Consider the following 15,028-nt stretch of genomic DNA (forward strand, 5'->3'; position numbering starts at 1 on the left):
TAGAGAAGACTTGCACTCTGTGTGATTACTATCTTGGTCTTCTTCATATCCACTTCAACCAGGGGAAAAGGACGTGATTGGAGGTCACCTATCATATCTCTAGCCTGACTCGTCTCCCTTTTAAACTAGGACACATGCTCAAATTAGCAGAAATGCAAGTAGTGGGTTTCCCTAAGATTGAGTAATTCTTACTTTTTAAATACTCTAAAAATAATGGCTTTTGGCTGTTTTCCACCATAGGGGCGGGCCTTCAGTTTTGATTCTGACAAAAAGAAGTGCACCTCAAGTATTTGAAGCTTCGAGGGTACACTGCTATAAGCAGTGATAGAAGTAATTCATTAGTGGTAAGCAGAAACTACGGTCCATCTCTAGCATAATGTGGTTAGTTAATGTCAACTCCCCTGAAGAAACACTAATTCAGAGGTAGAAGTGGCAAAATCAAGGTGTTTATACAGATTGACTGCAATGTTCTATCTCTGTGTTTGGAGTGCAGAAACTGTTCGCCTGTTCCTGTGCTATCACATTAGAGTCCAGAAATATCTGTAGTCCAGGGTGAGGACTTCCAACTCGCTCTTAAGTATGGAGTAGGATGGAGTGATGACGACATAGTTATCTTGCAGGTGATTAGAAAGTCTCATCAAGAAACTTTCCTGAGGGAATTCAGTGCCTGTGCAGTTTCTCACCTAGTTTGCCAACCCTAGATCACGATTCTGGAGAAATTCAGTTGCAACAATCCTTTGCAGGATCAGGATTTCAGCTACGGTTTGGAGTGTAATAAGGGCCTTGTCATTAGAAAGATGGGGAGCAAAACCAACATATTAAATGTGAACTGGTGAGAAATCAAATTGTACAGCTATATTCATTAATAGCCTCTACTAACTTCAAGACCTCGCCACTGAACAGAAAAAGCACCTAGCATTCCCCGCCTAGTTATTACTTGTGTTGTGTTCCTGCAAAATTGCAGCCTAAGTGAAACTGACTTGCAATGAAATAAATACTCCCTTTTGCCTTGCCACACTTGTAAAATTAATTTGGTGTCACAAAAACAAGAAAAAAACAAGAGTGACACTTTTCTCTCTCTCAAACACACAAATGCATCCCTAACAAACAAAGCCATAAAATCTAGCTATGCAACAAGATCATAACTAAATGAAGTATAAACTAAAATACTAAAACAAACTATCATAACTAATACAATCTTTTCTTGGCTCTGTTTCCTTATTCAAACAATAGACCCCCCGCCCCGCTTCTGATATAGAGGCCCCAAGTTAATCAATGGATTTAAGAACTCTGACCCTCATGGAGATGCCTTTTTGAATGATCCTGCAAATGCACATAGATGTGTAGGAAAATAAACAGTTACATATATGAGAAGGAAGCATTGAGTAGGATCCAGCCTTATCTGTGTGGGATCCTATGTAGCACAATAAATTATAAGGTAATTTCCCCATGCTCACAGGTTTACCTTGAATATTAAAGTTGTGCCTCACCATTTTATTCATGAGCTTGGGGTAGTTAACTTGGGAGAGGGGTCCCCGGTGACCTCAGTGTTGCAAAGAAACAAGAGATTGCAACACCAATAGTGCACAAAAGAGCTATATCTTTCTTTGTCAATGTTTATTACAATAGAATAAATCTTTTATTTTTTTATTTTTTTAATGGAATACCCAACATGTTTTGAAGGACCCAAGCAGCTTTATCTGTATAAAGCTGGATTTAAAATACACTAGAAGTAATATAAAATATGCATACAATCTTCAACAAGTGACCCAAAACAGCATAAATCTTACATATACTTACCAAACTTAAATAATTAGACATAAAATAAGGGCATGTCCCTCCAAACATATTGGGTGTTGCCACAGTAAATAATAGTTCTATTGTCTTACAATAAATTTTGAGAACATTTTAAGATACTTTTACAGCTCTACTTTGCACTCCAGTGATGTGCATGTCTTGTACTGCTGCTTCCCTTTGGACCATTGCATTGCACGACCCAGACCCGTTTAACTTCTGAGATGGGAATCGCATCGTTTGCCTTCAGGTTGTTTTTTGCACCCAAAGTCTTCCCATGGATGCTGAACCTGACATTGGAATTGCCTGATAATGCTCTCTATGCCATCCTGTGAAGATACAGAAAATGGCTATGACAACACCTTATCAAGTGACAAATTTCTTTTGGGATTTAGAGCAGCAATATGATTGGCAATATCTTATCTACATTCACCAATCCCAATGAAGACCAGGCAACCCAAGCTGTTGCATAGCTTAACACATAATAAAACAATGACTTAAAAACCAAACCAAACTGAGAAAGCCTTTTCATCTTCTCCTTCATGGCAGAAAGACATTTTATATTGTTCAATTTAATTTTTTTTAAAAAAATCTGTTGTTGTATTTGAAATGCTGTTAAAAATAGCAGGCAAAATAACAATAAAAATGGAAGCAACAGCTTCGATACCACTCAGTAACAGCAAAGTTCTGGCAGTGGGAGGGTGGAATTATGAGGTTCAATAGAATGCTTGGTTCATGAGCTCACCATGGATGGGAAGATTAGGATTGGCCCATTGAAATGTGTCACCCCCAATAGATGTTGGCATGTAAATAAAATTCAGATGGGTGTTAGTATGGGCAGACACTAAAATGGCACTTAACTCAGTAATTCCATTACATCCTTCCAAAAGAAGTAGTATTCCTGGGATGTATTACAACAGAAGCAAATGACCTCTCCCCATCATTACCTTAACCCCTCTAAACTTATAAACAGAGCTAGACATATTATTTCAATGATCCAAACAAGATTTGTTCTTCTCACAAGTAGGCATCACTATAGACTCAACGTAGCTCTGGGTATATTTAGGGATATTAAAGTAATATTTGCCATTGCTTGGTTTACTTAGGGTATCGTTACTGATACTGCACCACAGACTTTATTGAGCAATTAAAAATATACACAAAGGGACAATCTTTTCCTTTGGGGCATATCTTTTTCTGTTTCTTCTTCCAATTTTCCATCCAATTGAAGAACCCAGTTTCAAATGTGAAAAGGGCACTTGTTTCTACAGTAACTGTGTACATCAGTTTGCTCCAAGTACTGTATTTCTATAATATATTCAGATAAAGATTGTTTGCTGTTAAACCACTGCTGTCGTTATGTCTCCAAGTTGCTTGGGGAACTAAAATGTTCCGTATTTGAGGAATGATAACGAGAATTTAAGTTGTTCTTTCAGATTCTATTTCTCCATAAAGTTCAGCTAGCTTCTTAAACTCTGGTCCCCAGTCACCAAGGTAATTATAATCCTGGTCAGAATGTGTAGTGGCTGAATCCAAGGAGCTGATAGATCCAGCTTCTGACCTTTGACCCTCATATGCGTAAGTCTGTAGGGAATCATATGGGGGCACACTAGGATCGAGGTCTGCTTCTGCCAATCTTTGCTTAATAAATTCCTGAACATCTATACTGTCAAGACAGGATGAAGTGGGATGCTTGGGGGTGGGTTTGACTTCAGGCCGCACATCCCGCCGATACTTCAGTTCCTCAGCAGCTGATGGGTTCCGCAGGGCAGTGATGTCAAAAGCTTCAGTGTCTTCCTCACCTCCTCCTTCATCATCATAGGTAACAACATTTTCCCGGACGTCCTCCTCCGAAATAATCAGAGGCTCTTTTTTGCTGCGTCTTAGTGTGATGAAAAGGACCACTATTGCTGAGAAAATTCAAGATAGCAGATTAGAAGGGCTGCTGGCTGATTAAATGATATTTTTTATGCTGATGAATCGTATAGCTTTTAGCAGATTCATCTATCAATTCATTAACTGATTAAAGTGAAATAAATGTGCATGATACCAAAACTTCCCATATAGGTTCTTCTCTGAGATACTGTAAGAAGTGAAAGTTAAACTAATCTCTCCCCCCCCATAATATTACATAATCTAATTACAGGGTATCAACGTATTTTCTGGAATTTGACAAGACCCATATTTCATATTCCAACAAATACCAGCCAAGTATCTCTCAGTTTCTTTGAATAATCTATCCTTCCCCTGTCGTCAGCTTGCCTTATCTGTGTCATCCCCCCCCCCTTTATGGCTACTTTCCAGATTTTAAATATCTAACCATTATACTCTGGGAGAGTTTTCACTTTCTCGTGCTTGGAAACGTTTGCTTTACTTGCTACTAACATATCCAAAACAACAGCCTTGAAGAAGAAATAAAAAATATGACTGGAACCCTTTTCAGTAAATTTGCCTACTATCAAAATATAATTTACCACTCAATGCTACCATTAATTGTGAAAAGGAAAGCAATATTTAATAGTTTCCTTTATGGGCTCAATTCTAGTCACACACTAGGACAAAAAGAAATGAATGAATGAATAAAATAACCAAATCTGCCTTTATGTGCCACACTTAGTGATTAAAATTAGCCCCACCAGAATTCTGGGAAAAAATATATATTGAACTCAAGAAGATCCTAAAATATACGTTTTTAAAGAAACCAGAAATCTTCCTATTGGGGATACTAGGGAACGAGATACAAAAGAAGGATTGTAAATTTGTGTACTACGCGGTTACAGCAGCAAGGGTAACGCTAGCCCAGAAGTGGAAACAGCAGGAAATACCAACGGTGGATGAGTGGAGAGCAAAATTATTAGACTACGCGGAGTTGGATAAATTGACAGGAAAGATTAGATATTTAAGAGACCAAAAGTTCATTAAGGATTGGGGAAAATATGTAGATTACCTGGAATATATAAGTGAGGGACAAACAACGTTAAGGGGATTTAAAGAAGCATTGTGAAAGACGAAGAGTTATTGACTAAAGAGAATAGAAGAGAGAGATATATATATTGTCAATATAAGCTAGGAAATGCGTAATCTTAATTATTACCACGAATGATTTACGGACAAGCTGAAGGAAGTCTTATAAGAGATGGAAATGTGAAATATCTGATGTGAAACATGTAACGTGTACTATTTTTTTCCCCTTCTTTTCTTATTATTTTCTCCTTATTTTTTGTTTATCTTTTATTTGTAAATCAATAAAAATTTAAATATATATATATAAAAAAATTAGCCCCACCAACCATCAAGAAAACTTAAGTTTATGAATGTACCAAAACAATTAAAGATTATTGCTCTCGAGATTAAGTTTGCCTGACAGGTCGATAGACATGAAACACCTTCTTTCAATAGATTAAAGCTGTAGCAGTGGTGTATATAATGATTCCATAATTAAATATATCTAGATCCTAATAATATTGTTACATGCTAACCCCAATCTCCACTTCAGTGTGGGATGTCAGGGAATTCCAGGCACTCTTACCAGGGTCTGTGTTTCCTTTTGGACAATGAAGCACAACAGAGACCATGGTGTCTTTACCATATACAGTTCATTTACACATATATGCAACCTGAGCATACAATGGAGGGACTTACAGCATTACAATCTGAGAGCGTTCTTGGTTCTCCCATGGCCGAAGTCTTGGATGCCAGCAGAAATCAGCCACAACCCACTGTCCCTGTCCCAACTTACAGACAGACACCTTTCCCCCTATCTCAGATCGGACAAACTGAAATCTTGAATCTTCCACCTCCTAAAAACTCTCACACTGTCTTCTGACAACTATTGCTCAGTAGAACGAGGGGCTCCTATTCGCTTGTTATCTGGCACAGCCTATATCTGCCTATACCTGCTTCTTAATGGCTCTTCTCCTGTTTCCTTTCTTATCCTTGATGGTTCTTCTCCCAGGTGATCTCCTGAATGGGAAAACTTGTCTGGCAGCCCCTCTTAATGCTCCAAGCATTGATCAAACACCAGCACCCACTAATTCCAGGCACCCACAAACTCTAGCACCCCAAAACCCATAGTATTATATCTAAATAGGTTTAAATCTTAATGATTTTTCACACAAGTTAGGAAGATATTACTTGCCACATTAATAATTTGTGCATAGGTATTAATAGGGGGGTGGTAATCTGGTTTGTTTGTTTTTTTACATTTGAGGGATGAAAGGCTGCCACAAATTATTATCACAAATTTTCTTGGAACTTAAACATAACTAACTCTTTTTTTTCAGGATTGGGGCCACTGGGGGATGGGTATAAGCAATTGTAAAATGGACACTGACCAAAACCACTCAGATGAGGACATGGCGGGAATGAGGGATTTCAATATCACTTAATGAGACTATTAAAAAAATTATTGGGGGGGCCAAGCAAAAATGGGTTGCTCCTTATCAGAAATTTCAAACAATAAAATAAAAACTTCCCTGGAGAACAGAAGCAATGAAGATTGCTAATGAAGATATTTAAGAATAATGTCATACATTGAAGAACTTCCTTTATCTGGATAAAGATTCACTTCTTTAATTTCTAACAATATTAGTATATGGGTCATTATAGATTCATCCCATTGTGAGCAGCATTTGTTCTTCAAAGGGACTTTCTTCTCAAGCTCTGTTTAGTGTGCAAATATACATGTAAAGACAGTATGAGCAGGTTGAGTCAGAGCCAAACGAGAGGGAATATTAGCTAATGGGTACTATTCAGATAAATCTAAGCACATAAAGTATTCAGAGAAAATGCATTTCCAAGGACATTTATCTAACAGAATCATCTTCTTGCCTGCACTGTCCCTTGCCCCTCTTGATGATGCTTTGTGTCGTTATCAGCTCATCCCACAGAGATAATTAGCAAATGGCTTTCATACACTCCTGAAAGTCCTTCTGGCAGAGGAATCTGTTTCAAAAAGATTCTCCTCCTTTCTTCTTTTTATTACTTCCCCCAAGAGTACTGGACATGCAACTCGAATTGGTTCCTGAAAATCTTACCAAATTACCTGGGTAGATCAGCAGTGCTAATTACTTAGTGACCTCTGCAAAATTAATTCCACAGGATGCCAGCAGTTCAGCTGTCTGCTTTAAAGGCTTATTGGTCCTATTAATTTTAGCTAAAGTCTTTACCAATTTTTTTTTAATATAAAAAAATATATCAAAGCTTTGTATTTCTAATTACCTCCTATCACAAGTGATTCCTGGTTCAGAATGACATTATACTGAAAAAGCCACATTGTTTCTGTGATCATCTGAAGGCCACAGAAAGGACATCGGTATTTAATTCTGAGAGAGGCTTACCCAGGAGAATGATGACACACAGCAGGATGGCAATTAAGGCCCCCGTACTCAATCCTGCAGAGGAGAGGAATGCCTCTGCATGACAGGTCCTCACCCTCCCGTCTCTTTCACACGCACACACTCGTATCACAAGGGTGGCGCTACTGCTGAGAGAAGGGATCCCTCCGTCAGAGATCACCACGGGGAGGTAATACACATCCTGAGTCGTCCGACTAAATCTTCTCCGCCTAGTCAGGATACTGGCTGTGTTATCTACAAGAAGAGAAAGCAAGTAATCTTAATAATTGCATTTAGTCATCGTCATCATCATCATATTCATCATTTATCATTTATACCCCACCCATCTGGCTGGGCCTCCCCAGACACTCTGGGCGGCTCCTAACAGAATATTAAAAACAGGCTAAAACATCAAACTTTAAAAACTTCCCTAAACAGGGTTGCCTTCAGATGTCTTCTAAAAGTCAAATAGTTGTTGATTTCCTTCACATCTGGTGGGAGGGCGTTCCACAGGGCGGGCACCATTACCGAGAAGGCCCTCTGCCTGGTTCCCTGTAACTTCACTTCTCACAGCGAGGGAACCACCAGAAGGCCCTTGGAACTGGACCTCAGTGTCCGGGCTGAACGATGGGGGTGGAGACGGGGTGGAGACGCACCTTCAGGTATACTGGGTCGAGGTCGTTTAGGGTTTTAAAGGTCAGCACTAACACTTTGCATTCTGCTCTGAAACGTACTGGGAGCCAATGTAGGTCTTTCAGGACCGGTGTTATATGGTCTCGGCGGCCACTTCCAGTCACCCGTCTAGCTGCTGCATTCTGGATTCATTGTAGTTTCCAGGTCACCTTCAAAAGTAGCCCCCTGTAGAGCGCACTGCAGTCGTACAAGCAGGAGATAACTAGAGCATGCACCACTCTGGCGAGACTGTCTGTGGGTAGGTAGGGTCTCAGCCTGTGTACCAGATGGAGCGGGTAGACAGCTGCCCTGGACACAGAATTGACCTGCACCTCCATGGACAGCTATGAGTCCAAAATGACTCCCAGGCTGTGCCCCTGGTCCTTCAGGGGCACAGTTGCCCCATTCAGGACCAGGGAGTCCCCCATACCTGCTAGCCCCCTGTCCCCCCCAAAACAGTACTTCTGTCTTGTCAGGATTCAGCCTCAATCTGTTAGCCACCATCCATCCTCCAACTGCCGCCAGACATTCTGGTCTTATGCCATGCCCCCCATTCCGTCACCCATATAGACGTGCTGGTAGCCCACATGGCAATAAAGGGGCAATCTCAGGATCCATCTTGATGAAAAAGTTAATGCAACCCTTTTCAACAAGGTAGAATCTCTTCTCTATTCCCCCAGCTGTGGACGATGAACAGCAGTACAATGTCACATCACACCATTTGCAACTATTTAAAATCAGGGCACTAAGTGAGAGTCAATTCACTTCTAATATAAGATTACAATTCAAGCAATATGATTCTTTCTGGATTCCTTTTTTATTTTTACATATATAACAAAGGGTGGAGGAAGCAGTCTTCTTTTTGCCTTTTTAAAAACAATGGCTCTGTTTTCTTGCCATACAAAGTTGAACACAGACTTTTTTTTAAGTTTCTCTTCAAATATTTCATAGATGATTTTGCTCAACTACTACTGAGAATTGTACAGATATCAATCACATTCTTGCTTCTCTGTATATATGCCAACACTGGTATTATACTCATGCAAAAAATAAATAAATAGTTCTTTGCATTTGCAAGAGTGAAATACCACAAAGGTTGATATCTGCATCGGCAGCTACTCCTCTCTCCATATTTTTATTATTTGTAAACAGCTAAGGCGTGCACGACTGCATCTGGAGAACTGTGAAAAATAGTGAATCACAAAATTCCCAATTGCAAATTCATGGGGTAGCTGTTTGTGATTGACATGGATGCTTTAGTTGAGATTCCTGCATCACCTGGGGTTGGACTTGATGACCCTCAATCCAACTCTATAATTCTGTGATTCCATTATTGTGTCTCTTCAGTTCAGAATTCAAAAGGAGTTCAGAATACTGAAGCACACGCCCCCCCCCCCCATGGAGCTTGCCTTCTTGTGGGGCTGGAGTTTATCACGGCTTCAAGCTGCTGTGGTTTTCAAATCTGGCAAGCTGGCTTATTCGCTGGGCCCACATTTGAGCTCTGCCTTGATCAACACTTGCTGGTTTTGTTTTTTCACCACCAATCACTTGCGTTATGGGGCTGGAGTCCTGGTAATGGACTGCACCAATTTCATTTTCCCAAATGACTGATTTGAAAGGTGAACTTTTTGGCATTTTGTGAGTAGGCAGGCAAGATCTGCCCTGGTTCTGATTTTCCTGCACACGGTTTCATTTCAAGCCTTGATTCAAAAGACTGGTAAGTGACTTCATATCACATCCACACACTTTTGCAATCAATAAAGATACCGTATCATGTATCATTGTCTATACAGTACATTTCACATAAAAATCTAACCCGAAGTAGAAAAAAACAACATGGGAATTTATCTTTTTCCTGCTTCAGCATGATGTAGAGAAACTAGTTTAAAAGCTTTAAAAGTATAAAAGCCCCTTGTCGCCTTACTCTTACTTCTTGTTTTATTTTATGAAAGTAGTAGCAGGGTCTGACTTCCTTGCTTTGCTGTCGGCTAACTGAAAAATCTTTAATAGTTCCAACACCATTTCCCCCCTGAAGTTATAATGAGATTCTATTGGTCTAGATTCCAAGCTAATAAAGAGTATGAGAGCCTGAATAGACTGGCATTTATGACTGCTATACTATTTAAGAGTGACTTCATGAAAGGCTTGCAGCGTGATTTTCAAAATTTCATTCTACTGTAGGTCAGCTCAAATGAATGAAGCCAGCAGAGCAGTTTAAGAATGGGAAGAAAGCATGGTCCCTGCAGAAATATAGGCACCATACTGCTGATAACATACTTAGAAAGGTGCATCATCATATCCTATAGTTACATAGAGTTGCCAAAAGCTAATGTTGAGTGGTTCCTTCCTTGTCCCAAGAGGGAGTTAAAAATTGAAGGTTACAGCTCTCGGAGTCTTTGTAGTTCAAAAATGGCAATATCAACCCCACCATGTGGGAATCCCTTGCAGATGACCACAGTGCCTGGAGACAAACAGACAGGCAGTGACCAGAAGATGAATGACCACTGGGAGGAGCACAAAGAGAGGAAATGCCATGGTGCATCGGCAGCAGAACAACCGGATGTCTTCATCTGCCTCAGATGCAACAAAACATCTCTCTCCTGTATTGGTCTCTACAGCCACAGCAGGCTCCCAATGCAGACAGATGCCAACCAAATTAAATGTAGAGCTACTTCACAATGAGTAGAAGTGGACCACTCAGTCGAGCAGAGCTGCTGTGCTAGTTTCCCAGCTGGTAGGTTGCTGTTGAGGTGGTGGGGAGTTTATATACAGTGGTACCTCAGGTTAAGTACTTAATTCGTTCTGGAATGGGGCTAATGGGGCCTCACGTTGCCGCCATGCCGCCGGAGCACATTTTCTGTTCTCATCCTGAAGCGAAGTTCTTAACCTGAAGCACTATTTCTGGGTTAGCGGAGTCTGTAACCTGAAGCGTATGTAATCTGAGGTACCACTATATATATATATATATATATATATATATATATATATATATATGGAAGTACGTTGGAACCTTGGTTCTCAAACAGCTTAGTTGACAAAAAAATCAGCTCCCGAATGCCAAATACTCAGAAGTAAGAGTTCCAGTTTCCAAACATTTTTTGGAAGCCAAACATCCAATGTGGTTGTCGGCTATTGCTTTGGGACACCTGCGCCAATCGGAAGCCGCACCTTGGTTTTCCAATGTTTTGGGAGTCGAACGAACTTCTGGAATGGATTAAGTTCAAGAACCAAGGTTCCACTGTATGCAGATTGGCTGTGCTAATGCATTTGCACTCCACCACCTCAACTCTCCCTGTCTTAGTAAGCAGCAGAGACCCACAGGCCAGGAAGCTAGCATACCAGGTCCTGTTCTACAAAACATAGCTGGTTTGTTGTTGTTGTTGTTGTTGTTGTTGTTGTTGTTGTTGTTGTTGTTGTTTAGCAGTTGGACCACTGGCCTACTCAGCTCATCACTGTCTATAATGGCTGACAGTGCCTCTGCAGGATTTCCAAGAGAGAACTTTCTCATGCTGGTCAAGAGCTACTGAACCTGGGACCTTCTGCATACAAAGGATATGTAATTGTAATTTTATCCTGAGACCTATGGGTGTAGGGCAGTATACAAATTTAATTAATTAATTAATTAATTAATCAACCAATCAATTAATAATATGCTCTGCCATTGAGGAACAACACTTCCTCAATAAGCTTGTGGCATTTTGGCCCAGCTAAGGTGTTACAGCCATGCCAGGCTACAATTTATACCCAGCTGCAGGCCCAGTCAATACTGATTGGTCAGCCTGCCCCCCCGGGGGGAGGAGGTCCACCCAAAGCCCGCCAGCCTGACCAATCACCATCAGGCAGTCAACCAAATCCAGGCCTCTTGCTGGACACCACGGGGCTCGTGGTTCGGCTGCAAAACCACCCACCAATTAAGGTAAGTGAACTTCTCCAGCAAGAGCTGCAACTGATGCCACCCCCCACCCCCAAGCAAAAGGTTAAGGTGAATTTCTGGGGTTGTACTCTGACAAAAATGTAAGAAATTTCAAGGAAAACAAAAAGAAGTTTTGTTAAAATTGGGGAATTCTTTTCAGGGGTGTCTATACATCATTACCTGGGATTCAGGACCAATAATCTTTATTTAAAACCAAACTGTTCATGCTTGTTACATAGTAATGAATGCACCAACATTCTGTACATTGCATTATGGAGTCTATTAACAGCAGCCACAGCCTTGAAAATACAAACAGACCAGGTGAAGTGCTCCAGCCATCCATTCCCTAGCTGAACTCGACTGGGAAGATTTTCTAGGCCAGGGGTAGCCAACATGGTGCTATCCAGATAGTATTGGATTTTAATTCTCATCACCCTCATCACTGGCCAATGCTTGCTGAGGGTGATGGAGATGGAGCCCAAGATATGGAGGATACCACATTGGCTATTGCCATGCAAGGCAGTCTTTTTACAGCTGATCAGAAAAGCACAGCCTCCTCTTTGCCCCATGCAGCAATAATTTTTTTTAAAAAAAGAGTACATGACCCATTACATTTGGGTACAGCAGCTGTGACAAACCTGCTGACTTAAAAAGCGAAGACGTGGAGTCAAGCTTTTGCAGGAGCTGAAAAAAGTGAGCCTGGGTGGAATAAAGTTTAAATTCACACAGAAGGCATGAGTAGCAGTCAAGCGATGATGAAAGAATTTAAGCACAGAAGATTAGCTGCAAAGCTCCAAAGGGTGGGGGGAGAATGGAAATGGAAGGGCAGATATGAGACAAAAGGAACAGATAACAACAGACAGGGAAAAGGATATTCTGAAGATGAAAATCCAAGCCAAGGGTGGAGGGGGGGGGGGGAGAAATGAAAAGCACAAAAGATGGAAAGGATGTACTTTTGAAAAAATCCCAAGGCAAGTTTGAGACACAATGAAACAAAATCTGAAAGATGAAGTTGGCAATTGTAACAATATAATGGTTGAAGGAATCTAGGAAAGCTTTGGGAAAGCTTGTCAAATCGGGGTGGGGTGAGGATATTTGCAGGATAAAATAAATACGTACAAGTCAAAGGCCTGAAAGGAACTGAGTACTTTCATTATTTTATTTTTCTTTAAATACATCAATCCTCCAAAAAGGAAAAAGGAAGCAAAAGGTCATGATTCCCAAAGGCCCCTGACCCCTGGACTCCCTTTAAAAGCTTTGGAGAAGGAAGATCTGTGCTCATATGCAGTCAGGCATTTGTCTTTTTAAAGTTGACAGCAATAGCTGCCTATAATCTTCTTGGTTCTGGAGAGGAATTCAGTTCAGGGGCAACATTTGGATGGGGGTTTAATTTAGCTCCTTTCCCCAGCCTAATCTATCTGCATGCTTCTTGTGATTGGTTAACCTAGAGCAGAAAGAATGCTGAATGGGTGCAATGGAAAGCTGGGAACTGATATACATGTGGGAACAGGGGGAAAATGTAGCTTGGATTGCTCTGGTTCAGGGAGTCCATGCTACTTTCAAGATCTCTATTCCTGACCAGTTTTCTACCCCATTCCTCAAACAAAAACTGAGTATTTGGTGGCTACTATGCATTCTCTCTTGTCACTGGACTATGTCAAGCATGTCCAACTTTCAAGAGACTGAGATCTACTCCCACTATAAAAAAACAAAAACTTGCAGTGATCTACCAAAGTTGTTGAGCTTTTTTTAGGAAGTAGGAAGCGACCAATTTTGTGGTTGCTCTAGGTTGCTGCTACCTCCTTCTTGTGCATCATGAAGCCCTTTTGGCTACTTAAGGATTTGTATTCACCCATTGACATTTTAAATGGAGATGGTTAAGATGCAATACTATTCTTAACCATTCACCCACTCCAGGTGTTTTTTTGCTTTTCCGGGATTTAATTGAAATTAATCTGCCTGGAACAATAATATTGAAAGAGGGCTCTGCAATGCCAGTGGTCTTAATCCAAATCCTGATCCAAAAACCCAGGATTTCACTGTGGTTGTCTAAAGGAGGCCAGTCAGGTGACAAGGAGGGGAGGGGAAGTCTGGGTCATATTGATGCTGTTCTGGAGCACTGGAACAGGTCCCCAAATAGAACTGAGGGACTGTTCACAGCCCTAGTATTCAATAAACTGTCTTGTCTTTCCACTGATACTCTGCCACTTCACTATACTCAACAGAAACATTTCTGGATGAGAATATATTGTTATAGAAGTTGGGTGCGTCCCCCTCTCTCTGCTGAATGACAGCAAGAGTCCATGGGGTTTCAGACACTCACCCAGGGTCTATGTTCCTTTGGAGAATTGAGACATGGTGGAGACTGTTGTAGCTTTCAGAAATATGGTTTATTCACCTATTTACACCTTCAGTGTGCATGGAAGGAGTCCAGATCTTACAGCATGGTCATTTCAGTAGGGGTTTGTCTCCCACAGAGGTGCAGCCCTGAAGTCTAAGCTATCTTCCCCAGCCAGCCTTCAGCCAGCCTGTCCAAGATGGATCCCAGTCTTTCCCCCCCTCCCTTCTTCTTCCCAGCACACCTTATTAAAAACGCTATTTTCCTGTCACTTCAAACCCACACCGCATCACCATGGCAAGCTTTGTCTGCCCAGACCATCAACCCCATTTTTCCATGTTAATGCCTATCCCAGGTAAGGCTGTGGCTTAGAAAGGAATCTTAGCCTCTGGTTTTCCAGTGACCTCCAATCTTCCCTTCAATGCTCCAAATAATCAAAACCCTACCTATTATTAATTTCTAGGGTTGGGAGGGAGGATCCTGCCAAATCTATAACACTATTTTATATTCTGACATGAGTATTCTTCATGAATATTTCAAAAAATAAAAAATCCCAGCACCTATCACTGTTGGTACCATAGACCTTTTATTGGTCTAGATACAGCCAAGTATCTTCTGAACAGGCTTGTCAAATATATTTCTTCTGACCTTACAATCCAAATAGTAAGCCATATTTTCTTGAATAATGCGAATCTTGGAAGAAAAGAACCCCAAGCTCCAGAAGAATGAGGTACTGAATTAAGATGACGAGGTTGCCTGGCTCCCTGTTCAAACAGGGTTGAATCAGTGTGACTTTTTTTGTTAAACCTGCCAGCTGGAACTGGGCTTTGTAATGAGCCCATCAGCACATGCTTGACTTCCTGGCCAGAAAGACAGATGATTATGTATTCCATCTTTCCACATGAATCTCGTCTCACATGGAGTTAGGTGGTTATGCAAGTCACCTCAGCTTGAGGATCCTAATTATATAAATTT

The 15,028-nt window shown here is 40.9% G+C and overlaps 1 protein-coding gene across 6 annotated transcripts in view; it reads right to left on the reverse strand.

Annotated features, from left to right (window-relative positions):
- Positions 1 to 1,602: 1,602 nt before the first annotated feature.
- CDH18 (cadherin 18) overlaps positions 1,603 to 15,028 on the reverse strand; it is a 614,393-nt gene continuing 600,967 nt past the window's right edge. For all 6 annotated transcript variants that reach the window (XM_083623835.1, XM_083623834.1, XM_083623830.1 and 3 more), the window contains 2 exons: positions 7,134 to 7,385; positions 1,603 to 3,704 (listed from right to left, as the gene is read on the reverse strand). In XM_083623835.1, the coding sequence (XP_083479961.1) occupies positions 3,214 to 3,704; positions 7,134 to 7,385 (743 nt within the window). In that variant the 3' untranslated portion in view covers positions 1,603 to 3,213. The remainder of the gene's footprint in view (positions 3,705 to 7,133; positions 7,386 to 15,028) is intronic.

The sequence above is a fragment of the Podarcis filfolensis genome (genome assembly GCF_964270895.1).
Source record: "Podarcis filfolensis genome assembly, chromosome: 7".
Lineage (NCBI taxonomy): Eukaryota > Metazoa > Chordata > Lepidosauria > Squamata > Lacertidae > Podarcis > Podarcis filfolensis.